This window comes from Podospora bellae-mahoneyi, chromosome 6 (genome assembly GCF_035222275.1).
Source record: "Podospora bellae-mahoneyi strain CBS 112042 chromosome 6, whole genome shotgun sequence".
Classification (NCBI taxonomy): domain Eukaryota; kingdom Fungi; phylum Ascomycota; class Sordariomycetes; order Sordariales; family Podosporaceae; genus Podospora; species Podospora bellae-mahoneyi.
Genome location: NC_085885.1, coordinates 3,079,302 through 3,103,980, shown reverse-complemented (window position 1 = coordinate 3,103,980; position 24,679 = coordinate 3,079,302). Strand labels below are relative to the sequence as shown.

At 50.9% G+C, this 24,679-nt stretch overlaps 9 protein-coding genes across 9 annotated transcripts; 7 read left to right on the top strand and 2 right to left on the bottom strand.

Moving 5' to 3' along the window:
- Positions 1-485: 485 nt before the first annotated feature.
- Positions 486-3,639, bottom strand: QC761_0097250 (uncharacterized protein; the record flags this gene model as incomplete). Its single annotated transcript, XM_062873051.1, has 7 exons — positions 2,911-3,639; positions 2,735-2,854; positions 2,459-2,670; positions 1,915-2,398; positions 1,227-1,859; positions 953-1,031; positions 486-891 (listed from the first exon to the last, which is right to left on the bottom strand). The coding sequence occupies exons 1-7, from the start codon at positions 3,167-3,169 to the stop codon at positions 486-488; spliced, it is 2,193 nt and encodes a 730-aa protein (XP_062729931.1). The 5' UTR covers positions 3,170-3,639.
- A 682-nt stretch (positions 3,640-4,321) lies between these two features.
- QC761_0097240 (uncharacterized protein) lies at positions 4,322-5,772 on the bottom strand. Its single transcript, XM_062873050.1, has 2 exons — positions 5,454-5,772; positions 4,322-5,386 (listed from the first exon to the last, which is right to left on the bottom strand). The coding sequence occupies exons 1-2, from the start codon at positions 5,633-5,635 to the stop codon at positions 4,627-4,629; spliced, it is 942 nt and encodes a 313-aa protein (XP_062729930.1). The 5' UTR covers positions 5,636-5,772; the 3' UTR covers positions 4,322-4,626.
- A 1,087-nt stretch (positions 5,773-6,859) lies between these two features.
- On the top strand, positions 6,860-8,335 carry QC761_0097230 (uncharacterized protein; the record flags this gene model as incomplete). Its single annotated transcript, XM_062873049.1, has 1 exon — positions 6,860-8,335. One exon carries the CDS (start codon positions 6,860-6,862, stop codon positions 8,333-8,335), a length of 1,476 nt encoding a protein of 491 aa, XP_062729929.1.
- A 1,254-nt stretch (positions 8,336-9,589) lies between these two features.
- Positions 9,590-10,344, top strand: QC761_000025 (uncharacterized protein). The gene is made up of 2 exons (XM_062871711.1): positions 9,590-9,823; positions 9,897-10,344. The coding sequence occupies exons 1-2, from the start codon at positions 9,646-9,648 to the stop codon at positions 10,250-10,252; spliced, it is 534 nt and encodes a 177-aa protein (XP_062729928.1). The 5' UTR covers positions 9,590-9,645; the 3' UTR covers positions 10,253-10,344.
- A 4,778-nt stretch (positions 10,345-15,122) lies between these two features.
- Positions 15,123-15,846, top strand: QC761_0097210 (uncharacterized protein; the record flags this gene model as incomplete). Its single annotated transcript, XM_062873048.1, has 3 exons — positions 15,123-15,155; positions 15,478-15,619; positions 15,839-15,846. 3 exons carry the CDS (start codon positions 15,123-15,125, stop codon positions 15,844-15,846), a joined length of 183 nt encoding a protein of 60 aa, XP_062729927.1.
- A 51-nt stretch (positions 15,847-15,897) lies between these two features.
- Positions 15,898-16,639, top strand: QC761_0097200 (uncharacterized protein; the record flags this gene model as incomplete). Its single annotated transcript, XM_062873047.1, has 3 exons — positions 15,898-15,905; positions 15,987-16,314; positions 16,478-16,639. The coding sequence occupies 3 exons, from the start codon at positions 15,898-15,900 to the stop codon at positions 16,637-16,639; spliced, it is 498 nt and encodes a 165-aa protein (XP_062729926.1).
- Positions 16,640-17,671: 1,032 nt separating this feature from the next.
- On the top strand, positions 17,672-20,010 carry QC761_000030 (uncharacterized protein; the record flags this gene model as incomplete). The annotated part of the gene is made up of 6 exons (XM_062871714.1): positions 17,672-18,226; positions 18,292-18,380; positions 18,436-18,747; positions 18,808-19,082; positions 19,138-19,476; positions 19,538-20,010. 6 exons carry the CDS (start codon positions 17,672-17,674, stop codon positions 19,573-19,575), a joined length of 1,608 nt encoding a protein of 535 aa, XP_062729925.1. The 3' UTR covers positions 19,576-20,010.
- Positions 20,011-21,444: 1,434 nt separating this feature from the next.
- Positions 21,445-22,042, top strand: QC761_000040 (uncharacterized protein; the record flags this gene model as incomplete). The annotated part of the gene is made up of 3 exons (XM_062871720.1): positions 21,445-21,652; positions 21,705-21,904; positions 21,958-22,042. The coding sequence occupies exons 1-3, from the start codon at positions 21,515-21,517 to the stop codon at positions 22,040-22,042; spliced, it is 423 nt and encodes a 140-aa protein (XP_062729924.1). The 5' UTR covers positions 21,445-21,514.
- Positions 22,043-22,717: 675 nt separating this feature from the next.
- On the top strand, positions 22,718-24,445 carry QC761_000050 (uncharacterized protein; the record flags this gene model as incomplete). The annotated part of the gene is made up of 2 exons (XM_062871724.1): positions 22,718-22,850; positions 22,911-24,445. The coding sequence occupies 2 exons, from the start codon at positions 22,718-22,720 to the stop codon at positions 23,852-23,854; spliced, it is 1,077 nt and encodes a 358-aa protein (XP_062729923.1). The 3' UTR covers positions 23,855-24,445.
- Positions 24,446-24,679: the final 234 nt, after the last annotated feature.

Below are 24,679 nucleotides of genomic sequence, written 5' to 3'. Positions count from 1 at the left end.
TGGTTGATGGCTGAAAAAATGGACGATATCATCCGTACCTACCTATATGAATACATTCACGCGAAACTAGGTATGTTAGGTACTTCTTTTGGGTTGCAAGGTACCTGATGTGAAAGGTAGAAGTGGTGTTTACGGTCGTGGTATTTTCCTCACATGGATTTCTCTGCTTGAAACTGGTCGGAATTTAGTGTTTTGACGCCATATCCATGTCCAAAGAATCAGTCTCAGAAGGGCAGGTGGACAGATACAGCAATGAACTGGTGAGACAGCTTGACTAGAGGCGGCGACGATTACTATGGTGCATTTCATCTAGCTTTGAAACGAGGAATAGTATTTGTCAATCTAAATAAGAAACAAAAGCAACAAGGGAAAGATGAAAGAGATCCCGCCACTACAATAAACCCAAACAGCCCTTCAATCCACAGCCCAGCGTTATCGAGAAATAAGTAGCAACCAACCACAACTTCAATTTCCCCATGTAGAGCCTAGAGCCTGCTTCGTACGTTGGCGTTGGTGTTGTATGCAGCCCCAAGCTCAGACTGGGAGAACAAAAACAGGGCCACTACATCCCTCAACTCCTTGTCCGCGTCGGCTAGCTTTGCATCGAATACTTCATCAACGTCTACCTCAAACAGCATGGGGTGACTCTGGGAGAAGAGATCAAAAGTCTTGACCCTCCTGATCTGCCCCTGCGTTGGGTTTTTGAGGACTGCGGAGCCGCAGATCTCGTTGAGATGGAAACTCCATTGGTAGAACAGTTGCGGAGTGAGCCATGGTAGACTCTTACCGTTACCGACCTTGCTGTCATGCGTGCTCACTTCTGTTCTCAGCGTCACCTCGGTCTCAGTCTTGAACGTCCCATTGGCGATTCGCTTCAGATAAGACTCGAACCTACGGAAACTGTCAGCCCATCCAAGTCACACAGAAACCGCAAGGAATCTCCACTGGCTACCTTATCATCTCGGTGTTGGCTTCGAAAGTCCCAAACACAAGGTTTTCCGGCTCTTGTGCAGAGTCTGGCTTCCCATTCCCTCCAAAGGAGTAAGCGGAGCGATGAAGCCACTGGGTCACGCGGAGTTAGTTTTCGTTGTACGACAGCAATGTCCTCTCTGTTTCCCCATCATGCTGTACCTACCTCAGCTGGGCGTGGAGTCAGTGTATCATGGTCCCATATCTTGAAGGCAATCTGTCTTGGGTTAGCCGTCCGTGGGAGATGTTGAGAGTACGGATATGACTTGCCTCGTTTGCGCTGATGTTGTCCATAACAGCATTCTGGGTTCGTATCCGGGGCCAGTTGCCTGCAATCTTGATATTTGTCTTGGAAATGGTCGTTGGCTTAGTGGCATAGACACTGGGCTTGATCAGTCTTGTGCCTCTGGGAAAAGGGACAATGGCATCAGGCTGCATGTTGGTGGGAAACGGATGGCTGCTGCCCCACGTATAGCCCTTCGAAATCAACAATTTCAGGTCGTTTTTCTCAATGTACGTGTTGTAGTAACCCTGAGGATGAGAGCCGAGCAAGACCATGTTCTGCAGGTTGTCCGTGGGGAGTGCGAGTCGGGCTTTTATGCCCGGCACAGTGGCTGCATCAAAGACCATGGTCATGAACTTCCCCCACTTTTCATTGATTTTCTTCCGGTGACCCTGATTATCGAAAAGTTTTAGGGAGTTAATCAGATCCTTGGATATGCTCTTGTCTCGCAAAATTTCGGATTTGACGGTCCATGTCAACAGATCTGGCACCATCTGATAGACCAGCTCCGAATTGCGGTTGAGGACAGCTTCTTTGGGAATCTTCCAGAATCGCGCCTTGACGGAAAATGGCTCCTTTGCGACAGAGGCGGCAATATGAGCAACAACTGCAACTGGGTAAGCGCTGGAAAAGGGGGCTAGAGATTTCCAATGTGGACTTACGGCACCACCGGATGAAAATATGTCTTGCCAACTTCGACGCCGACATCGACTTCATGTCATCGCGATGTAGAAGATGATAAAGAAACTTGGCGCCGGCCATGGCCGGGACGCTCCCAGCACTGTCTCGGGCTACCAAGTGCGATCCATCCCACTGAGAAAGCTTTCTTTTCAGTTCTTCGGGATCCTGATACTTTGGCACAAGTTCATTCGGTAGCAAGTCATGAATATTGCGTTGGTCCTGATCGGGCTTCTCCAGTTCGAGAGCGACAGTAAAAGCGCAAAATGTCAGCCAGTCTCGCGTATAGGCCTGTTGGCGCCCCGGCCAGTCACCGCAAAGCCGGGTGTCCAAGATCTTAAGCGGGATGAAGGTGTTAGACATGACGTGGCCACCTGGTATGACAGATTGGTTGCTTCCGGAAAACACATATTTGTTGCTAGACTGTTGAGAGGCATCCGCATATGTGAACAAATTGTACGAGTAATTCTGGTATACAAGTCAGCACCAGAATTCAAGAGACGAGGCGTATGATGGTGATATGCCTACCTCGTCGACGGGCTCATCGTCGTCAGGCCCCTTGTCTTTCACGATGGCAATCTTGTTCTTGAGCGGTGCGTCCGCATCAGTGGGGTCTGACAGCAAGGAAAATACTAGAGGCCAGGAAACTGTTTTCGATCTTGTCCTTCCAGAGCTTTGTGCAGCAGCCCCCCATGTGAATGGGGAAAGAGGAGTTTGGTCTCCCTCCACCATGAATCCTTCTATTTACTGTTGTAAGTGATGCGAACATTATTACCGGCCGGATAGGTCGTTACTGGGACAAACCTTGAAATTCAAATGTTTGCTCCCCTCCTCCGAGTTCGTCAGTGTCTAGGGGGCTTGTCGCAAGCTCCAAGTACGTTTTGCCATCAGGCAATTCCAACTCTTCGACAAGGTAGTTAAAGTCTAGGAAATTCAAGGAGTCAGTTCCAGGCCACTGCTGCTGTTAGTGGCTTGCTTACTCTTTGTGCCATTTTTCTTCGCATTACCTCTCGCTGATCCAGCGGGTGGTCTATTTCGTCTGGTGGGCTGACCGTGGTTCTGATTGATGGTCTGGTTGTTGTTATGCTTGGTGGTCTGCTTGGTGTTCTGCTTGGTCTTCCGCTTGTCGGGTTGTAGAGAAACCAGCTTGATAGTTTGCTTGGTGATCGGCTTGGTCGTTTTTTTCGGACCATCATCCTTTGGCGGATTAGTTGACGGCTTCTTGTCTCTCTTCGTCATGATGATGAAGCAAGGCCAACTCCTGGTAGAAGCAAAGGGGAAGACTCAGAGGGCCATCAAATAACTGCAAGCATGAAAACTCTGAATGCCTCCTTGAGCTGACGAGATGATGAACATTCTCTCGGCCACATTGATGTTCAGCGAGATGGTATTTGTGCCGTCTAAAAATCCTGGAGACATGACAGGATATACGTACCTAGGTAGTCACCCAATGGAGTGGGTACATATGTACCTAGGTACGTGTATTCATCCAACACGACCATACACACCCATTCTGTCCAAGGCACGGATGTCGGCAAGTCAGCTCGGTCTGAAAGAAAGCCAACCCAGGTACCAATCGTGATGCACTAGTACCAAAGTGCCAGCGTGCCTTGTAGACTTCACATTTGAACGTAACCTGCCTAATCGGCAGGAATCGTTGAAGAACGGAAATATCTGCTCAGCTCGTTCAATAATGCTACCCAGCGCCACACGACTTCACTCCTCTTTGCGGTGCGGGCGTAAAGGAATCACGCAACTTTGACTATTGACCAATAGTGCAGCGAGAGTATGCCAAGAAGCTGATCATGCTAGAAGTGGTGAGCCCGGAATTCGATAACGTCGGGTCTAGGCAAAAGGAGCCTCTAATACCGAGGGTAGCGAGGTCACATCACATCTAATGACCAAGGGGATACACCTGCATAAGCGCTTCTGCGGCTCAGCTGACGGCGACGACGCACCGCTCTAGCAGCGGCAACTCTCCGGATGTAGCCAAAGTTCTAGCCTCTCTGGACTGACTGTTGATATCTCAGGTCTCTCCGTCGGCGCTTCAAGTCGGTTTGAGGTGTTGGAATCTCGGCTCCAACTGCTCTTCCGTAACTCAGCGAAGCCTCAATAAATCATTTTTGGAGATTGGCAACGAGATGATCCAACCAAATCAGTTCTGGATCATGCAAATGTTCGGGAATTGCATTTCACTGTATCATGCTAAGATGCCTTCATAACTTCATGTTGAGCATGGAACTCCCACTTGCCGATGGCATTGCTAAATGTTGTGTGGGCCGGCCCACCTGGTTGGCCTGTGCTTTTCCAAGCTCACCTTCTTCTTCTGCTCCGGTTGTTGGCTCCGCTTCACCTATCGCCAATTCAACCACTTTTACCTCAGTTCACCGGTTGCCTCACTTCCACACTAAACTACATGTGCATGAGGGACAAAAGCAATGTGATTGATACAACTAGTTGTAATGATGAACATCTGAGTGGGTGACAGGAGAAGAGGGAATGAAGACTAAGACTAACTACGTGTGGACGAGCTATACGGAAAAAGACAGACAAGGGAAGTAGAACCAAGATGGAGAAGAAATCAAGAGGATTTAGACAAGGCAAGTCGTCTCCAGAGCCTCACAACTTGAACTGGCATAGAGCCATCCCGAGGGGTGTTTCTGGTGTGTATGCCCAAACCACCCATATAACTTGACTCAGGCATCCTTGGTGGCATCCCAAAGCGTAGCCGTCCTCTTCAAATCAGCCAAGACACCAGCAACGCCCCGAAGTCCCAAATTGTTGAACTTGCCCGACATGCCGTCCTCCGTCCACGCCGAGAGCTGCCAACCGATCGGCAGCCAGGCCAGCGGGCGAATCCAGTCGTAGTACCACTGGGATGCCCTCTCGGCCTCCTCCTCAGTGATATCCTCCTTGTCGATGTGCTTCCTGCGGAAGAAAATTTGCGCCTCGCGCATCAAACGGGCAAAGTCGCACACATGGCCCAGGAACCAGGCACGATGTGCTATTTTGTACATGGCTGCCACGCGTCCGCCCAACTGACCAGCCCTGGCACGGGACGTCAAGACGCCGTTTTCGGTGAGGAATGCCACGTTTTCGAGGAACTGGAAAATGGCAAACAGGGAGCATTGGACTGCGGAAACGGCCCAAAGCACCTTGTCCATGTCCTTCGAGTCAGTCATCAGCTTTCTCGCCCTCACGTAGAGGGGGAGAAGGCCGAAGAGGCGCAGGGTCGTGCGTGCGTTGTAGACCACTGCCCCCAGTTTGGCAAAGGGCGAACCCTCGGGGTGGGCGGTGGTACTGGAAAGGGCGCCGTCAACAGAGGCATGTTTCGTGACGAGGGACAGGGCTTGGGACTTGAAGTTGTGGGCTTTGGCGTCAAAGTAGGCCAAGAGATAGAGGAAGTAGTTGAAGGTGGTGAGGACAGAGCCCAGGTCCTTGGTTGGTCTGAACAATCTGGAGGTACCAGTGGTGTGAGCAAAAAAGCACCGTCTGGACCCGTCTTTGTTTGGCAAGAACTCACTTCTCCAACCTGAAAAGCAAACGGTCTGGTTTGCTCACTGGCACTGCGGCCTTGGGACCCAACGCCATTGTGGACTTGTTTCGCTGTACGGCGACAGGATAGATGATCTCAGACGTGGTGGACGTCTCAAGACTGGTTGCGTTGATCTCTTCGTACATGGTGTGTGAGTTCAACCTCGACATGATGGCTGCTCAATATGCGATGAAGATGGTAATGTTAATTGTCCTGTGAACATATTGATATACTCGTGCTTCTCATATACATTAGCTGTGAGTTAGCTTGGATGTGACAATCAAACCGAAAGATGCGTAGCAGGGCGGCTGAAAGACGTTGAGCTGGCTGAGACCTGCTCCATGTCGGCAGGGCATGACGTGCAGGATCACCTCAAACGCGAACGGGGTCTAGACCCAATATGGCCGTCCAATATTGAGGATCCAATGAAACCCTCCAACAGCCCGCTCGGGAAGGCTTGCATCCCCCAAAGTGCCTACCCGTGACTACTGCATGTCACCGAACTAGTACCTGCGTGGGTGACCATGCGGGTTAACCGCCCGTAAAATATAGGGACTGATCTCACTAGCGTCGAGTCCAGACGACATCTCTTTGATTCAGACAAACCTCTCACTCCCACCAAGGTCGTATCGGACTACGAGCAATTGCAAATAGTTCCGAGATCAGCTCACAAAATTACACTCACAAGCGACTTGTCCTCCTAAAACAGACATGATGGTTTCACCGGGTCCAATTCGGCACACACCTTTCGGATTCAATGAAACCTCCTCCTCGTCGGTCGTGCGGAGGCCGAAAGTGATGAAGATACCTTCAACCATCAGCTCTGAAAGAGCACACGACATCTTCCTCAAACTGGTCAAGTCGACTTCGCTAGTGTCGAGTCCAGAATCCAATAGGCCTGTTGCAGGGGCAACGGAGCCTCTGTCACTTCCGCAGATCACAAAGGCACGACCAGAGGGGCAGTCCTCCGTCTCATATCACGACTGACATCACGCCCTAGTAGCTGTAGGTGGCACTCGATATGGATAGGTATGTGCTGCACGAAGTTCCGTCCTGCCGATCGATTGTTGGTCTTTTTCAGCTCCCATATGGATGCCCGGACTATGGCCCGAACGGCGCTTCCGTGGCTGCCTGAAGCACAGAGGCACCTGCACCTATTTTCGCTCCGAGAGATGGGCAATCAAATGATCAAGAGACAGCTATTCCGAAAATGTGGTTTACCAAGTTGGCTTGCTTCAATGCGATTATGAATCATAAGATTCCTACTTTCCAACCCTCACCTGCTCTAGTCTCACATCCCACAAACTCTTGACGCCGTTGAACTTGATTTTCGAGATCAACAGGACACCTTTCTTTACTTCTCTTCTACATTTTGGCCCACCAAACTCAACACCATGCCTAGCTCCATACCCTACGACCCGAGTCTGGTGTTGATGAGCGTGGTGAGCGAGGAGGCACTGGCGAATGTCGAAGCCATCTCAAAGTTGCAAGCCCCTGTCGACGCCGCTCACGATGCTCTCAACTCTCTCATCTCGTCCAAGAGAGGTCTGACGATGACCAAGACCGAACTCAGAAACCTTGGCATCAAGACTGATGCTCTGGACGAGGAGCTGAAGAAGCTGAACGACGCCGTGGAGAAGGCCGCGGTCACGTATGCAGCTGCCAGAATGGCGGCCGAGCCTCAGATCCAGCAACTGCGTCAGAAGATACACTCGGTTCACAAGCAGATCGAAAGCCCTGTCGACTACCTGCGCAGCGAGATCAAGACAATGCCACTTGCCGCCGACACCATGAACATGGACGTTCAGTATTTCTCCTTCGACTCAAACTCGCAGAACTCGTCTGCCTACAGCGCCCAGATCGCCTCGTACGTGTCGGGCGCCGTCAGCGGCGTCTTTGGCACCGACCAGTCCATGAAGATCGGCACCGCAGCTTCCAGTCAGGTCAGCCGGCAAGTGAAATCGCACAGCATCGAGGGTACCCTCGTCCTGTCTGTGAGCTGCACGCACAAGAACGCATCGATCGTGGCCCCTTTCGTGATGCACGTCGACAAGGCCATCAAGGTGTGGAACCATCTCTACCCCGGCAAGAAGCTGGATCCGACGAGCGGCAGCAGCATGATGAAGTGTGCCATGAACGAGAGCCAAGAAGACAAGGAGAAATTCTCCATCATCTCCGGCACCACCTTTGGATCGAGCTTCATCGGCATGGTCCACATTCTCAACTCCACGCAGACCTCTGCCTCTGAGACCATGGAGGCCGCAGCCATGTCCATGCAGCGCACCATGGACACGGGTGCCTGGTTCGCCAGAGCTGAGGGTAAAGTAGGCGTCAACTCCAAGTTTGCCAGCGACGTCAAGAACCTCCTCAGTCAGCAGAACGTCCAGTCTCACGTGACAGTCTTGACAATGGGCGTGATTCCCTCGATGGTTGCCAACTTGGTCTCAAAGACGGCCGAGAAGTTTGCCGATTTTGACCCAAGCGCCAACATGGCAGCCGTCGCCGCCATCCAGAACGCCACCTCATCAGAGCAGTCCACGGTGCAATCCATGGCCGAGGCTTCGCGAACGAGTGGACAGGCCTCCGAGATGCAAGGCAAGGCTATTGAGTCCTCGCTGAGCGCGTTGGCGGTCATCGATGGGGAGAAGAACAAAGTCCTGGATGTCAACTCGATGATGACCGCACTGGAGGACTATCTGAAGAAAGCCTCCGAGGGAAACTCCGGCGTTCCCATCAACTACTACCTGAAGGATATTGATCAGAAGATGTTGGCGCAGATGTGGGCTGCCAAGTACTACCCTGGGAAGTTCATGTCTATTAAGTACGACGACACCGAAGCTGAAGGTGGCCAGGAAAAGGCGAAGCTGTGAGCTTTGGGCAACTGTTTTCTTTTTTTCTGCTTGTATTGATTTTTCAGGTGTTTCCGATTATGTTCTGTAGTAATTCATTATCTAGTTGACAATTGTCATCAATACGGATTCAGAATAGGCTCGTTGTTCTATGTGATCTATGGGCCTGGAGGGAGCCTGAAGTCCCCTCCTGTTTGGATTTCTCTGCATGTGACATTGATCGGCTTTACCGCTCTACCCGCATGCCATAATCTCAGAGACCGACGATTAGGGCGGTAACAGCCTCTACCTTTCACTCTGAAGGGGTTAGTTGAGCGTGGAAATCATCACTGTGTATTTAGACTCAGATGGCTGGCTGGTTGAGGCTTTCAAGGAGAACTAGTGTGAGAAATCACATAAAACCTCGGGTCAGACCCGCCAAGTTCTGTCGAACTGTGACTGCATGTCGACTTTAGTTTAACTTCAGACCAGGTGGTGTCGGAGATAGGAGAACCCCGATTGCTAAGATGAACTGATCACATCACATCCATCTTCGGTGCTCAAAGAGCCTCGTCTATCACCGTGATGAAATGTCGAAGTTTCCACTTTTACCGCGCTTCACGTCTTCAGCCGATAACGTCGTACGGAATATAGGAGTGTAGATTATCACGTCAAAATCTGCGACCGATCCTCCCCGTGCTTCGCGAGTAACCTTTCAGCCAGCTGAAATCCAATAGAAACCCTGGTAGCCGCTCAATTGAGGATCCTGCATATATATCACCAGCTGAAAAGTCAGAGCGGGGTCTAGCCAACGAACGATGAAACCTACCGAATTTGGATGTCTGCGCCATTTCAATACTTGGAATGATGAATGGTCTGTAAGAATGACTAAAGATGACTATTGAAGTTCTTTCACATCCGTTCAGACATCACAAGTTAACCGCCGGAGCAACATTGAACATGACGGAATCCCCACACACACTTCGTGCCCACAATGAGCTGAGCTGGAACTCATTCCGAGGTCATCAGACGTTCTCGCTCTCGGTCAAGCAAGGGATGTGCAATGTATTCCTGGGCGGAAATGAACTTCTTTTTTTGGTTCAGGTGATTTCTTCTATGCTTCATCGGGAATGGTTGACGATCAAGCTGTCGTTTGGCGGAGTCGTTCACACTGGATCAAGCATTCGGCTCCATCTCATTCCACGAGAATAAGAACCTGAGCCTGAGTGCTGCCCTCTACATTCCTAAAGAATTCTGCAATCATCCAAAGTCGAAAAAATCCAAGTTCGTCATCATCACACACACATTCAACCTTTTGTTGAAAGTCTGTCTCAAAGCAGCCCAGCTTCACCATGTCTTCCATGCAGGCAGCCTACTTCAGCCCAGACAAGCCAGAACCCATCAAAAAGATCATTATGGGTTGGGTAAAAGAGAACAGTCAGAAAGTCTCACACATTCATCAATTAGGATATGGTTGGGAAGCATGGTTGCAAGCTGATTTGGGATACCGTCTAGCTGTGCAACTAAACGGTACGATGAAATAGATTTCATGTCTTATGACCCTGACATCGAACTTGAGCTGATCTGCGAGGATATAACACAGGCGCCGGGCTGAGACGCGAGACGTTCGTCTACAGTGACCTGAGGCGTGTGGATTTGAACATCTATGGTAACGCTGGTCCAACTCAGCCCTGGCACCTTTTCGAGTTCAAGTGCAAGACTCCCACTCAGAACACAACTGAATTTCTCAGAGGTCTGCTAGATGATTGGGATAAACTGGAGGATGTTGTGATTGGCAAAGATCATGCGAGGCTCTGGGCTGTCGGGTTCTGGGTGGATGATGATATGGGCAAACCCACCGACAATCGCCTTGCAAACTGGAACTTTGAGAAGGGTAATGGTGTTAATGTCATGTGGAGGAGCTGGTACAGCCCAAAACCCACTGCTAGATTGTCTTAGGTAGCCTTGGGTCCCCAGTGAAAGTGATACTTAGCCTCGTATCTTTCGACCAGATCATCAGAAACACTCAATTGACATCTGATATCCTCTCACGCGAGTCTGGTGTAAAGCCAAATTGAAAATCTTGTACGTTTCCTTTCGCGTGCAGTTACTAGAAAGACATCCACGGTTTCCCCAGTGATCCTGATAGGCGGGCGGCGGTTCTCAGCCGAGCCCTGATACATACCTTCATACCTATACTGCATTCGCAATGCCCGAAGTGGACGTGTCAAATTCACGGTTTTTTACGACGAGACTAATAGTGAGGGATATAAGGCCCATGATCACCTCAAAGTATCTAGGGAGTCAACAGGAAGCAGACCATGTCTCCGAGCGCAGTGTCTCGGTGGGGTGGCGGTATACAACCATCAAGCTGCAGTCATGCAAGACATCATCATCAGCTGCATCGTCTCAAGGGTGCGTCATCTCCAGTGCGTGACTTTCATCCCCACAATGGCCGATCATACGCCTCATCTCCAACGGCTTACCCGCCCCCAGGCAGCACAAACTGGGCAAGCCGAGCATGATCTCGATGGTTACTCCTTGGCCAGCCTCTTGAAGCGTACCGTCTACCCGGTCATCCCCAATGACGAAAGCAACCAGTTGGGCGACAAGCGAGGCTATCAGGCCTCCATCCCGATAACAGAGAACAATCTACCCCATCGCGATAACCATCTACCCCATCTCCTGCCAGGCTTATTCATGTTGTGAGATCAAAATGACAACAATTCGGATCCTAAAAATTCCCTTCATCGTATAGCTTTCTTTCTATGCACAGCGTAAACCTCAAGTATAACAACACAAGTTGCACAGTTACCCTACCTATCTCACGTAGATGATGCCTTGCGGCCGATGAACTTTCTCACCCTCAAGTGATCACGAATAGGTACATCATGATCTCTCAAAGATACCGGCTCCCGGCCCGCCAGATCTACAGAGGAATACCGAGACCCACAACGAGCCCAGAAGTGGGATGGGGTTGTCTCATCGGAGCTTTCGGGCCCTGGCTCCGTCACAAGCGGGCGCGCGGTTGGTCAGCCTCCGCTTTGCATCACCACCACGGGACAGATCCAAGCTTGAGAGGGGACGACAAAAGATGATGATATCAGATTAGAAGTTATGGTCTCCGTTTCCTTGCGTTATCGGATGATCGGTGGTATCTTGGTCCTGTGGCAGACCTATGGTGGAGGAAAAAGTGGGATGTACGTTGTGTTCAAGTTGGAGGGTCTGGAATGGGGATGATATGTTGGAATGCGAGACTTTAGGTATGCGGTCTTCCTCAATTACCAGGAGTGACCAGTGAGACTAGCTCGACGTTGCTGCTACACAGTCGAGAGTGAAGCTAGGTGGGCAAAAACACCATCATTCTGGAGCTAAGACCAAAGCCCGGGATAAGCACAGCTGCTCACTTGTCATCTTGTTCTTTTTTTTTCTGTGATCCCTTCTTTATGGCGTCTTACTTTCATCGTTCCCCTTCCAAAGTGTGTCATCGCCTTGCGTCTACTTCCTTTCGATCAGCTCCTACTTGTGCACCACACGGGCAGGCACCGCCCGTGGATTTCAGACCCCAATAACCCCCTTCCCCCCCCGCCTCGACCTCTACCCACCCCTCAGCTACTACTCCCCAGCACAGCCTCAAACTTTCAATCAAGCCTGATTCACACGCAGATATTGCATCATCTATTTCACTTCTCCCATCCCTTTCCTCCCCTTTTAGCTTCTCAAACTAGTGCCCTGCCAAGAGCGACCCAGACTCCCTTCCCGTTTGACAAGTTTGACAAGTCTCGACGCTGGTTCAGCGGTTGAAACTTCTGTAGGCTATTTAACGGGGCCCCGTTGCGCTAGTTGTATTTAGTTCGTGGGGGGAAAAGAAAACTGGAGAGCGAGCGTTAAAATAACCGCGGGTGAACATGGAGTGTATGGTTCGCCTCCGCTCACTCGCTTATCCTTGACACGGGCACCAACCAGAGGAAAAGTCAATATTGACTTCGGAACCTGGGGGTTCCTTCACACTCTGGGAGCAATGTCAGGCCGGCAGGGTATCGGGATCACAGTACCTATTGGTATGGAAACCACAAGTGTCGTTTGCCTCTCATGAATGGTGGGAAGAAAAGAGCGTATACGAGCAAGTTGGCTGTAATGCCACGATCTCGATGTTTAGGTGGCAGCGGTAATGATCAAGGCATCATTGGCCGTCATAGACGCTATCAGTTATCTTGACTTTTGCCTTGGAAAGGGGTATTTACAAGGCAGGGGTGTCCACCCAAGGTTGATATATGATAGGCAGAGAGTCCTGCCGCTTGGTCTTTCGGGGCCTATTACTGAGACCCGTAACACGCCCGAGGCAAAACCAAGGTCGATCGTCAATATTTGGGCTGGAATATAGCATAGAGTGCTGAGACTGTCGACGAGGTTAACTTCTTGTTGCAGTATCACCGGTATTCGGTCTTAGGCCGGGTCGGACGGCATTGATGCCCACTGGGCGCCTGCTCAGGCTTCGCGAGATATCCCCGAGATGGTTTTCGTGCTTTCCCTTTGGCATTTTCCCAGGGAGATTTGTAGACCAATCTCGCGATGAAGATCTCCAGAGAGCCGCCGGGCTTGGTTTGGTTCCCCTCATAGGCACCTCGACGAAGAAACGAGGACGGGTAGACCCCGGACATGGACGACAGGTGAACGGTTGGCTCTTAACGCTTGAGAATATGCCGGCTATGTAGAGCCAGAGGGATCGCCATCAATATCTATTTTACCCCGGGTATCCCGACAAATGCGAAATGTTCCGACGCCTGTCCCCTCGCAGAAGGCAACAACGGCAGTACCAGACCAATGGAAATCATTGATGAGTGGAAGGAAGATTTGTGGAGCCTTTTTTCCCCGTGTCGAGGTGCGTATCGTCGTGAAGATGAGATCTGCCGCTGTCTAAGATCAATGCCGGGGGTTCTAGAACCACAATCGACATGATGTGACTGGCTGAGAGTTCATGATGCACATGGCACAAGGGGAAGGAGATCGGGGCGACTTGATGAGGAGGTGGAGGGCTGAGACGAGATATTGGGTTGCAGGGATGGGTCGTCTTATAGGGTCTGGGGTAAAGAAGCGGTAGATGATTGTCATATGTCGTTTCTGGATCTGCGATTGTATTGATGTATGTTGAATACAACCTGATGGGGGCGCTGAATGAATATGAGATGCTTGAATATGACAAGACGATGCTAGATTGGATGGATGTTCACTGCTGAGTGAGACCTGTCAGGCTGTCAGCTTGGGATAATACAGGCTAAAAAGGGTGGGTCGTATGCAGATCCTGTGCAAGTTTACTGTCTCGGCATTCACTCCAACATCAGCATCTGGTGGCTCTGGATGACTTCGAGCCCATTTGTTGACAAGGTCGGAAATTTGGTAAACGGGTCATAATGAGGTAGGTGAATCCTGTTTCGGGGCGAATATGGATGTTGGGGGATTCGCAATGAAACGGCATGGCTTGTGCCAAGATGTTGATTGAGAGGCCGATAGATGTCGTGAGGGTGAGGCTATCAGCAGCTTGCTTGGTCTCGGGAGGTGTGCGTGTGATTCTTTCGGGAAGGTGGGAGATCGACAGCTTGGAAGCATCGAATGGAGGTTGCCCAGCATTTCTGCGAAGCATTAAACTCTTTATGTGATAGCAGGACGGGAGCATAACCGTCATACTGGTCTTGGTTGTTCGTCTAGGGTGTCAAGTGAGCGAGATGAGGCAAGAAGAGGGTTAGGGTGTCTCACACATCCAAAATTCCCACCCCACGCTGGAAAAACGGGAAGCTCGCCAAAAAGCACCCCACACACTTGCAGAAGCGGTGTGTGCAACGGCAATGCGCTTTCTCAGAAAGTCTCAAGATCGGCGGCTAGTGCTCCGCGGCAAGCGCGTTTCTTTCTCGAATGGGTGTGGTCGATGGTTGGCAGTCGGTAGCGAGTGGTTGGCGAGTAGAGCAAAGCCGGAGGTGTACCTTCCGAAACAGGAAGTGGCAGGCATGGATTGACCAATCATAGAGCAGCTATTAAAGTCTGAACCCCGATTTTTTCGTCTTGGCTTTGGGAACACAACACCGTCTATTCTCAACCACGTTTTTTTTTGGTTTTGGGTGTTCGTAAAAATGGTAGAACAGTTCATGCATGAGGAGGAGTTTGCTCAAGTTGATGGAACATATCTTTGTCAGTGTGGCCCGGTACGGTTGCAATTCTGTTGGAAGCACAGTTAACATGAAGAGCCATAAATCTCTTGATCTTGATGATCGCTGCTTCACTCAGATGTCAATAGTCGTAAACGTGCTGTCTTTATGACCTCTACTTCCGATTCTTCCCGAGTCTGCGAAAAGAGATAGTTGTTCTCCGGACCCTTTGTACCTCATAGAATAAGTAGACAGATAGTTTCAGAGTTCTCCTAACACCTGATAAAGAATTTCGCATACCGGTGTCATAAGCGACCAGGAGATCTCCCTCCATACCAGACTCTGACGAAAGCTGCCAAAACGTATCCCTGGATCTACGTTAAACTGTAACCAGTCATAATATGTGATGTAACTTGAATGCGGTAAACCATTAGGCTGGACAGTCCCGAGGTTTTGGGTTCTGACCCAATTCATGTGACAACGGGCCCATTGAGCATTGCTATCTCGCTGATAGCTATTTCCTTTGATTGGCCAAGAGTTTCAGACGGTAAACACCAGCCATTATTCCGAGGGGCTGGAAGGTTCTCAACATGAAAATCAGCCGCGCCGTCCCTGAATGATGCAATCACAGCCACAGCTTGTTATATCTGGGTGCCAACAGAGGTCGGACTCGCGTGCGGTGCACATATATGGGGAAAGCAGCTCGCGTACCGCATCACGCCGTAGGTTCATCCGAGTACTGCCCGTCATATGCAGGCTGACATAAACCCTAACCAAAATACCCTTTGGGTGACACCCTCAGCAGCTCCGGGTATCAAAGTTACACTCTGTGAGCACCTGACAGGCAATGGACCGACAGCTGGAAGAGAAGGTGCAACACCATGTCCAGGTTTCCCTTTTGTTGTTGCCCTGAGCTGAGGATTCCGCCGCCTTGGCTTTAAGAGGAGCTGAGGGAGGGGAACTCGGTCGTCAGTTTTGGGTTACGCCGACTATTTCTGTCAACCCATGATCCGCAGCTAGCAGCGCGGTCTTGGTGCGGTCTAGATCTGGTGGGGGCAGAGGGTGTCACTGAGGAAGCACGGGCCACATCAAGGTGGCATTGGACGGTTCAACGGTGCAGATACCGCCGTTAATACCCCCGCGGGCAAGCCGAAAATCTTGCAAGTTGCCAGGTTGCCTCCATCAGGTATGTACCTTTCTCTGTCTGTTCTGCCCGCCTTCTTGCTTTCCCCGCCATTTCCCTGGCTCCTTCCGCCCTACTTGTACCTGCACAGCTCACACAACCCTGATGACGGAGGAGGAAGGAGAGACTGATCACACGTGCAATTGAACCCCGACCTGCGGCAGAGGCGGAATTCTAACCACCGTCAACATACGAGGCATTTATGAACCATCGTCCCAACAGTCGATTAAATGGACCGATTTAAATGAAGGACGGTTTCATGGGACCTGGCGAGCTAAGACATGTTAAGGTGAGGCCCCGCGCCCCGTACTATCTAGCAAGGTATCCAGGGTGTTCCGGCGCGGCGGCGAGACCGACCAGGTCCCGCCAGATCAGATCTCTCCTCTTTCTGTTGCCGGAGTGGCGGAGGAGAGGGAGTGGCTGCCGAAATGCACTCCTCAAAATCTTGCATGAAACCGAAACGAGGCAGAAAAGAAAAAAAGAAGCAGCAAAAACCTGAGGTCCCCAGACTTTCGTCTCTCTTTGCCGCACGCCCGTCTTCCCGCGCCAATATTCTGGGGCCCCTCACCAGCACGGCAGCACCAGACGTCAAGGCGCGCCTATTTTCCTGTCCTGTCCTGATGCGTCTCCGAAAGTCGCAGTCGGGATCACCCGCGACCATCCATGGTTCTCTTTTTGGGGCGAGTGCTTCCTCTTCTGTGCGCCCTGCTCTGGTTCTGGACTACCATTTTTGCTTCCTTTTTTCGCTGCCCTTTCCCATTCGCTTCCTAGTGCCTTTTCGAGCATACATGTGCACCCATACACACACCCAACCCCTCAACCCACGTCTGGAAGAACCAGTGTTGACTTGCGCTCCACCAGTCACGGGCTCACTTCGGGGCAGTTGCGGTCTCTTGCGGTGCTGCTACGGCGACTCCAAGACTGATCATCAGGGCAGGATCTCGATCCGTACTCCTCACCCTCACCCCCCTTCGCTCGCTCGTTCGATTTGGGTACAATCAGGCTCTGGCTGCGTACCGCTGAAAAATCTATTCCCCGGGGTCCCACGTGTCATGGGGTGGACGTGCAGAGTCCGCCGTCGAATCCGGGGGGTAATATGGATAATCATGGCATTTTTATGGGGATTTGGCCGAAACGCGGACTGCGGAGGGACTACTGTCTGCCTACCGTAGACGTCATGTACCTCGGCCAAGCTGCACTGGCGGCACGATAAAATAATCTCGCTTCGAATATTGTTCAGACATCCTAATTGGGACGCTGGTGTCTGCAAACACGCCTGCGGTGATACGAGCAAGCGCGGGGCGGCGGCAATTGCCCTGGACGGGCCAACACCAAGATACTGCCACCAGTGCAATGAAGTCATTCACAGCCATCCCAGCACCACTGGCCGGCACATGTCGAACCATACCCAACTGCCACATCCGGCATACTCAATATGGGTGAGAGGCTTTTCACTCTCCCACCCCCCCCTGCTGCTCTCATGGAGCCCAGGTGCCCTCCAAACCTTTAAACCTACGTATCTCGCCGGTCGTGACTCGTCCTGTGACCTGTCCCCCCAAATTCGCCTTCTTTCTTTCCAGGCCCAGTGGACCAAACGGATCTGACGACTTGACTTCCGCCCTGACCAAGGCAGACTCTGCTGTCGCGACTTTCGGGTTGCTGGGACCGAAGTTGCGACTCTGCATCTTGGGAGCCGCTGTTACGGTAGGATTGGCACGGCGAGAGCCTCCAGGTCCTGCCCCCAGACCCTTCGTTCTTACTCCACCAGAAACGGGTCCTGTCAAGAACCGCAGACACGGTCCACCACGGCCCGACCATCCGCTCTCCTGTTCGCTTCCTTCCTTGGTTCGACAACAACACCATAGAACCCACTCCTCCCACCATCGTCATTCCCTTCCTGCCCAAAAGTGGTTATAAGTCGGCTTGTCCCTGACCACACCCGGTCCCGAACCATCACCACCACCAGTTTCCCTTGGTCGCCCAGTCTGTCTGCGGTTATTCTCTTAGCGGAAGGACTACTACCCTAGACAGACAAACATACCCACAGACATCATCATGTCGTCGAGGAACAACCACGTCGGGGACACGACCGCCCAGTCCTACGATGACGCCGAGAAGGGTATCTACGAAGCCTCCCAACAATCTTTACCGATCCTCCCTACCCCACCATCACCAGTTTACTCTGTTGATGAGAAGGCCATAATCCAGCAGGTCGAGACAGTTCAGCCAACACCGGTAACATCTCCCATTCATGAGGGTATCACACCATCCTCCTCCACACCAGTTCTCACTCTTGCCTCGCGCAACTCACCGCCCTCTCCCGCCAGCGATGATCTCAAGAAGCCGCAAGGCAAGCCACCAGCAAAGCCAAAGAGAAAAGTCAGCCGATGGATTCTGTTTCAACTGTGGTACAACACCTACCGCAAGTTCTTCACCATTGTGGTGACTCTTAACCTGATCGGTATCTTGATGGCTGCTATCGGGAAGTTCGAATACGCCACAAACCACCTGGGCGCGTTGGTGTTGGGTAACTTGTTGATGGCCATCCTGATGAGAAATGAACTGTTCCTCCGGTTCCTGTACATCATCTCTATTTACGGGCTCAGGAGTGTAAGTCATCAACCCTGTTGACGATCATGCCAAGAGACCAAATTACTGACTAGTACATTGAACAGTGGGCCCCTATTTGGCTCAAGCTCGCTGTAACCTCGATCTTGCAGCACGTTGGTGGCATTCACTCCGGATGTGCACTGTCTGGAGCATGGTACGTCTCTCTCATGCTCAGTCGATGGTGATAACATGCTGATTTTGCACCACAGCTGGCTGCTCTACAAGATCGTCGACATCCTCATTCACCATGCCAAGCAACACCCTTCCGTGATCGCCACTGGTATCATTACCAATGTGCTGGTTGTGATCAGTATCTTGAGCGCGTTTCCTTGGGTCAGGAACAACCACCACAACGTGTTCGAGGGACATCATAGGTTGATTGGTTGGATGGGTTTGGCAACTACCTGGATCTTCGTCGTCCTTGGCAATGCCTACGACTTGAAGCTTGGAGAGTGGAGGCTGGATGCACACTCTTTGATCTCCACACAGGAGCTTTGGTTTGCAGTCTTTATGACGGTCTTGTATGCTTACCACCTCCCTCTTTATATTTGTGTGCCGGTCGAGCTAACACATGGCTACAGTGTTCTCATCCCATGGGTCACCCTTCGCGAAGTACCGGTCGAGGTCGAGATTCCATCACCAAAGGTGGCCATTCTCAAGTTCCAGCGCGGTATGCAGCAGGGTCTCTTGGCTAGAATCAGCAGGACGTCCATCATGGAGTACCATGCTTTTGGTATCATTAGTGAGGGGAGAAATAGCGGGTGTCATTATCTCATCTGCGGCGTTCAGGGCGACTTCACCAAGTCCCTTGTTGACAACCCGCCCAAGACAGTGTGGACCCGTGAACTCAAGTTTGGTATGTTTCCCTTTGCTCTCTTCACATTACGTTGACGAAGACTAACAAGGAACAGCTGGTGTTGGACACGCTTCGGCCATGTTCAAGCGCGGGATCAGAGTTTGCACCGGTACTGGCATTGGCGCCGCTCTCTCGACATGCATCCAGAACCCCAACTGGTTCCTCATCTGGATTGGCTCGGATCAGGAGAAGACCTTCGGCCCAACAATCTCACGGTTGATCCACGACAACATCGAGCCGGAGAGGATGATCTTGTGGGACACCAAGAAGAGGGGAGGCAGGCCAGACAGCGTGCAGCTGCTGAAGGATGTGTGGCACAGCTTTGGGGCTGAGGTTATCTTCATCACCTCAAACAAGGCGGGTAACGATGAGATGATGCAAGGGTGCTTGGAGGGTAAGTTTTTACCTCTTCCAAGGAGGTCACAAGAGAAGCAAAGAAGCTAACATGACAACAGCCGGACTCCACGCCTTCGGAACGCTTTGGGATTTCTAAACGACAAAGGTGAATAAAAGAACGGTTTAATTCGGGAGACACACCAAGAAAGGTTTCATGCATTGCTATTGGGGAGTTTTTATGACATTTTTTCATGTGTGGTGATGGCAGGCTGGCAGCCGCCTGTGGGACGGGGGTCTGATGAGCGAGCATACCTACCTATCTATCCATGTTTGCATGTTTGTGTTGGATGATACTTTTCTTTTTTCGTTTCAAGTGGGCATATATTACGTCGAAATCTTTGTACAGAACAAAGTCTATTTTTTTTCTACTTTGGTTTGTTTCCTCCACGTTGTGGAGTTAGAGTCTTGTGTGGGGAAAATTGGTATCATGTTATGGACAGTCGCCCGCGTGGCTGGCATGGTGGAAGATGACGATAAGGGGGATTTTGGCTTTGTACATGTGCTTGTAACATCACAATCAACTCATATGAACACATGCTGCCCACATTTATTTAGGTGATCTGGTTTTTGCTGATGGGGGCAGACAAAATGAAGCAAATGCTGTTTGACTTTGTAAAAGATATTGCATGGCATTGTGTGCAAGCTCTGGCTAGACCTGCTGATACAGATCTATCTCGGTTTCATAACCTTTGTACCACTGGCCTATATAGCTTGAGGAATACAAGACCGGCGTAGTAAGCTTTGATGGTTGTAACGAGGTGGCTTTTTCCTTCACGTTGTGGTTATGAGACTCGACTCCTACGTAATGGACGTGTTTCTCTTTTTCTCGTCACCATCTTTCAATACAGACTTTATACCTACACGGATTCTTCCAAATCGGCCGCGTACCGTGTAAATGAAGGGCTAGATCTACTGACAGGCTACATGCTGTGCTCGGCTAAGGAAAAGAAACAAAGTCTTTTTTACCTATTGTCATATTGGCTGGTGTGCTGGCATGAAGACACCAACTGGGGAATTGTTGAACTTTCCCTTCAAGCCTTTTCGGATCATCTAGTGATGTATTAGGTCCAGACTTTTTCGAGGATAGGTATTTGTATTATTTATCGATGCCTCTGGTTAACCAGTCGTGCTTACCTCTGCTGTCTTGTGGGAGTGGGTGGTGACTTCTTGATTAGGGTAATGATCAAGTAGGGAATCCAAAAACGCCTTTTCGTGATCATGTGCTCTCAAAACATGACGACGAGTCAAAGGTATTAGTACCCATAGAGCAGGCCAGGATGTTGTTGTTATTGTGGGCAGTTAGGGGATATCAACGGTACAAATGTTGAAGCGAAACATATACTTTACTACATCTAGTCTTCAGGAACTCGGTTTAGTTTCCATGGTGCTCCAAAAGGAAAAGGATTTCATGCATGCGTTTCTGGATCGAGAAATGGTGCCTCTAGGATTTTGGGGCGAGTCATGTTTGAATTTGGATGTATGATTGCAAGAGATTCAAGAGAGATAATTATCAAGCCTACATTTTCGGCAACTTGTACAGCCAGCATCGTGGGAAAATTGTAAGCACCTTTAGTGCTGAGAATCATAGGCGTCTAGGTATTCTTGTGTTCTAAGCTGATTAAATGTCTGACAGAAAGGAACAGCCAACATTGGTGTTTCAAGACTGCTTATTCACACCATGTAACGATAAAGCACACACGATCCAGCATTGCGCGTGTCTTAGCGCCAAGCTATACATCATGCACAACCAAAGAATCATCGACACTAAAGAAGGAGGGGCGGCTCTTGGTATGACACGGAGATAGGCTGCAAGAAATCCCGAAGCATGTGCTCTAACCCCAGTCAAGGGGTGTTTTTCGAAGGGCGCATTTCTTAGTAAGCCCCAGTGCCAATCGTATCAATAATCAAGCAAAGATTTGGGGTAACAAAAAGGGGGTCATGTAAGACTTCAAAAACATCAACATCTCTCGACCCCTCACATCAAACTCCACCAAACCAGGTCCTAAATTCCAACTTCACTAACGCACCGCAGCACAATGTCGGCCAAGTACACCGGAAAGTGCCTCTGCGAAGAGGGAGGCATCCGCTTCACCATCTCTGCTGAGCCTATTGATCCGGTATGCACCTGTTATTGCGGCCATTGCAGCAAAGGCGCTGGCGGGCTGGGCCAGGTGGTAAGTTCAAAATCTTAAAACACATTTTGATCGATGGCTAACGCCAAAACAGATGGTGGCCTTCCCAGAAGAGAGCATCGAAATTGAGTCGGGCAAAGAGCTCATCACCACCTTCACCTTCAAGAATACCGACAGCGGCAAGCCCAAAGACAAGATGTTTTGCAAGTCTTGCGGGGTGACGCTTTGGACTGCCCCTGAGCATTGGAAGCAGCTCAAGCAGCTATTGGTTCGGACACCGGTGTTGGATGGGGGGTATGTTTATTCTATTGGAAAGCAAGCACATGGAAGTTGCTGACTCGAGGCAGAATTGACTGGAAGCCTACTGTTGAGCTTTCGACGAGCAAGCGGGCGAAGTGGACTTCTTCTGTTGCCGGGGCAGCGCAGCAGTGAGGGGTAATGGACGATGACGGTAGCGGGAACAGGGCATCGAACTTGGTGTTGAATGCGAGGCGGGGATGGGATTTCAAGATTGGAGACCACGTCTGCTCCTATTGTTCCTGGGGTAAAATGTTGTGAATCCGTAATAGCGTTAACAACTCTTGTTGAATGATAGCGATAACTGGGCGATAAGCAAGAGCAACAAGCATCAGCATGGTTCAATATCAGCATCGACAATGTGTCTAAGTCCCGTCTTGAAACGTTTGAACATAACCAGATATCGTCAAGCAAAAGTCCATACTCGTGTTGCAAAAGAAGAAAGGCAGTGGCTTACCTGTCGATAGAAGTATGTCTTGGGAGTGATGGCCAGAATCGATAATTGAGCAAGACATGAAGAATGTGGGGTCCCTTGCCAGGATCAATTGAAGAGAGAAGGGAGGTGGGGGCACTGGCCAATGAGATCACCACCCCCGCCATCGGTGGGGGAGCATTGACCCCTGCAGCCATTGACTTGGCAGTGCATTGTCTTTGAGTGTCGCTCTCTCAGGCACCCTGTTGGACTGTTTGTTCCCAACCAACACCAAGCTGATGCGATAATCCCATCGCCTTCGACTATTTTGCTGGTGCGCAACCATTCAATCTGTCGTTCTGCCATCACTGTATTCTATCACGTGGAGTCTCGAAATCATGGCGATAAAAAACCACTTGCGGCTGTTGTTCACAGCCGGGTCGCTGCTTGCGACGACGTTTGCCGGCCCCGTCAGTCGCTTTGAAGATGACGACGATGATGACACCCCGCTGCCAGTGGTGATCTGGCATGGTGAGTACCGCAGCTCGCTCCATTGATTGACCATCTTCAGCTAACTATCCTTCGAACCAGGTCTCGGAGACGCCTACAACGCCGATGGCATGCGCCAGGTGGCCGACCTCGCCGAGTCAGTCAACCCCGGCACACTCGTCTACCCCATTCGCATCGAAGACGCCGGGAACCGCGACCGCTACGACTCCTTCGTCGGCAACGTCACCGAGCAACTAGCCAAAGTGTGCGCCGACATCGCCGCCCACCCCATCCTCTCCACCGCCCCAGCCATCGACGCCGTGGGCTTCTCTCAAGGCGGCCAGTTCCTCCGCGGCTACGTCGAGCGCTGTAACAATCCCCCCGTCCGGAGTTTGATCACCTTCGGCTCCCAGCACAACGGCATCACCCGCTTTAGAGACTGCGAGACGAACGACTGGATCTGCCGGTTCGCCATGGCCGTCCTAGGGACCAATCCCTGGTCCCCCACGGTCCAGGGCAAGCTGGTCCCCGCGCAGTATTTCCGCGATCCTGAACAATACGAGAAGTACCTCGAGCATTCCAACTTCCTTGCGGATATCAACAACGAGCGGTCAATCAAGAACGAGACGTACAAGCAGAACATTGCGAAGCTGGAGAACTTTGTCATGTACATGTTTGACGAGGACACGACGGTGGTGCCCAAGGAGACGTCGTGGTTTGAGGATGTGAATGGCACCGAGATTACACCTTTGCGTGCGAGGAAGCTGTATTCGGAGGATTGGTTGGGATTGAGGGAGCTGGATCGCAAGGGCGGGCTGAAGTTCAGGACTGCGCCTGGGGATCACATGCAGTTGTCGGATGAGTTGTTGACGGAGGCTTTTGGGGATTTCTTTGGGCCTTTGAATAGGCACAAGGGGAGGTCAGATCCCCGTCCTGCTTCGCACGTTGGAGACGAAGAGTTTGACATGGGCACTGGCGGGAGGTCAGAGGGTCGTCCTGCTTCGAGGGGCGGAGATGTTGAGCCTGATATGGGCAACGACTTATAAGGGATTGACCTATTTTTTAGGAAGGGCGCGTCAGGAACACGGAACTCTGGGTATGAATCATAGATGGATAAGGGTAATTATGGGGTACCTAGCTGGGAAGAGCACAGCGATGAAGGGAGTCATTTACTGTGTATAGGGGCAGGGTTTGTATTTTTGTTCGCTTTGGGAATAGGCGTCAGGAATCAGTGGTTGGGAAACAATCAGGCAAAGGTCCGAGTCTTTGGCACCTTTTGTTTTAGTTATTGAGTAGGCATGGGAGTACCCCGAATACATATTTTATGCGCATACTGTGGTATGACGGGGTGGAAAGTGTATTTGAAATTAAGTTTGCTGTGTCTGCTGTGGGATGAACGGGTGTAACGGTCACAAACATGCTGTGGGTTGCGTCATGGAGAGACATCATGGGCCTAATTTCTGAAGATTGCGAAGGTGGGTGAGAGGCGGCATGACCATGGCCGAGTGTCACGACATGTGAGCATTTCTTACAGCATGCAGCTCTCTGGTTGTTGCAAGTGTTGGATTCCGAATATTGACCAGCTGATTAATGACGCATGGTTATACATATACACAGTGTCTCATGCTTTGCTCCGGGATCCAAGCTGTTGGGCAACAGTAGCGTTGAGAGCAATGATGACAAGTACTTCATGGCCGATGTGGGTTTTTGAGAGGCTCCTCTTCAAGATACGAGCTTACAAGCCCAGTAGGCACATTCATGGGACTCCTCAATACTTATCTTATCAACCCATCGGAATCCTTTTGGCTACCTACCTATCTATCCTCGGCGCACCCCGATCGGTGATCTAACTCCGAACTGCACAACAAGAA

Bases quoted from the DNA above. Each gene is read 5' to 3' on its own strand.
- QC761_000025 (XM_062871711.1), top strand. From the start codon at position 9,646: ATGTCTTCCATGCAGGCAGCCTACTTCAGCCCAGACAAGCCAGAACCC. The intron at 9,824-9,896 runs GTACGATGAAAT...GATATAACACAG, and splicing joins TCTAGCTGTGCAACTAAACG to GCGCCGGGCTGAGACGCGAG.
- QC761_0097240 (XM_062873050.1), bottom strand. From the start codon at position 5,635: ATGTCGAGGTTGAACTCACACACCATGTACGAAGAGATCAACGCAACC. The intron at 5,387-5,453 runs GTGAGTTCTTGC...TGGTACCTCCAG, and splicing joins TTGCTTTTCAGGTTGGAGAA to ATTGTTCAGACCAACCAAGG.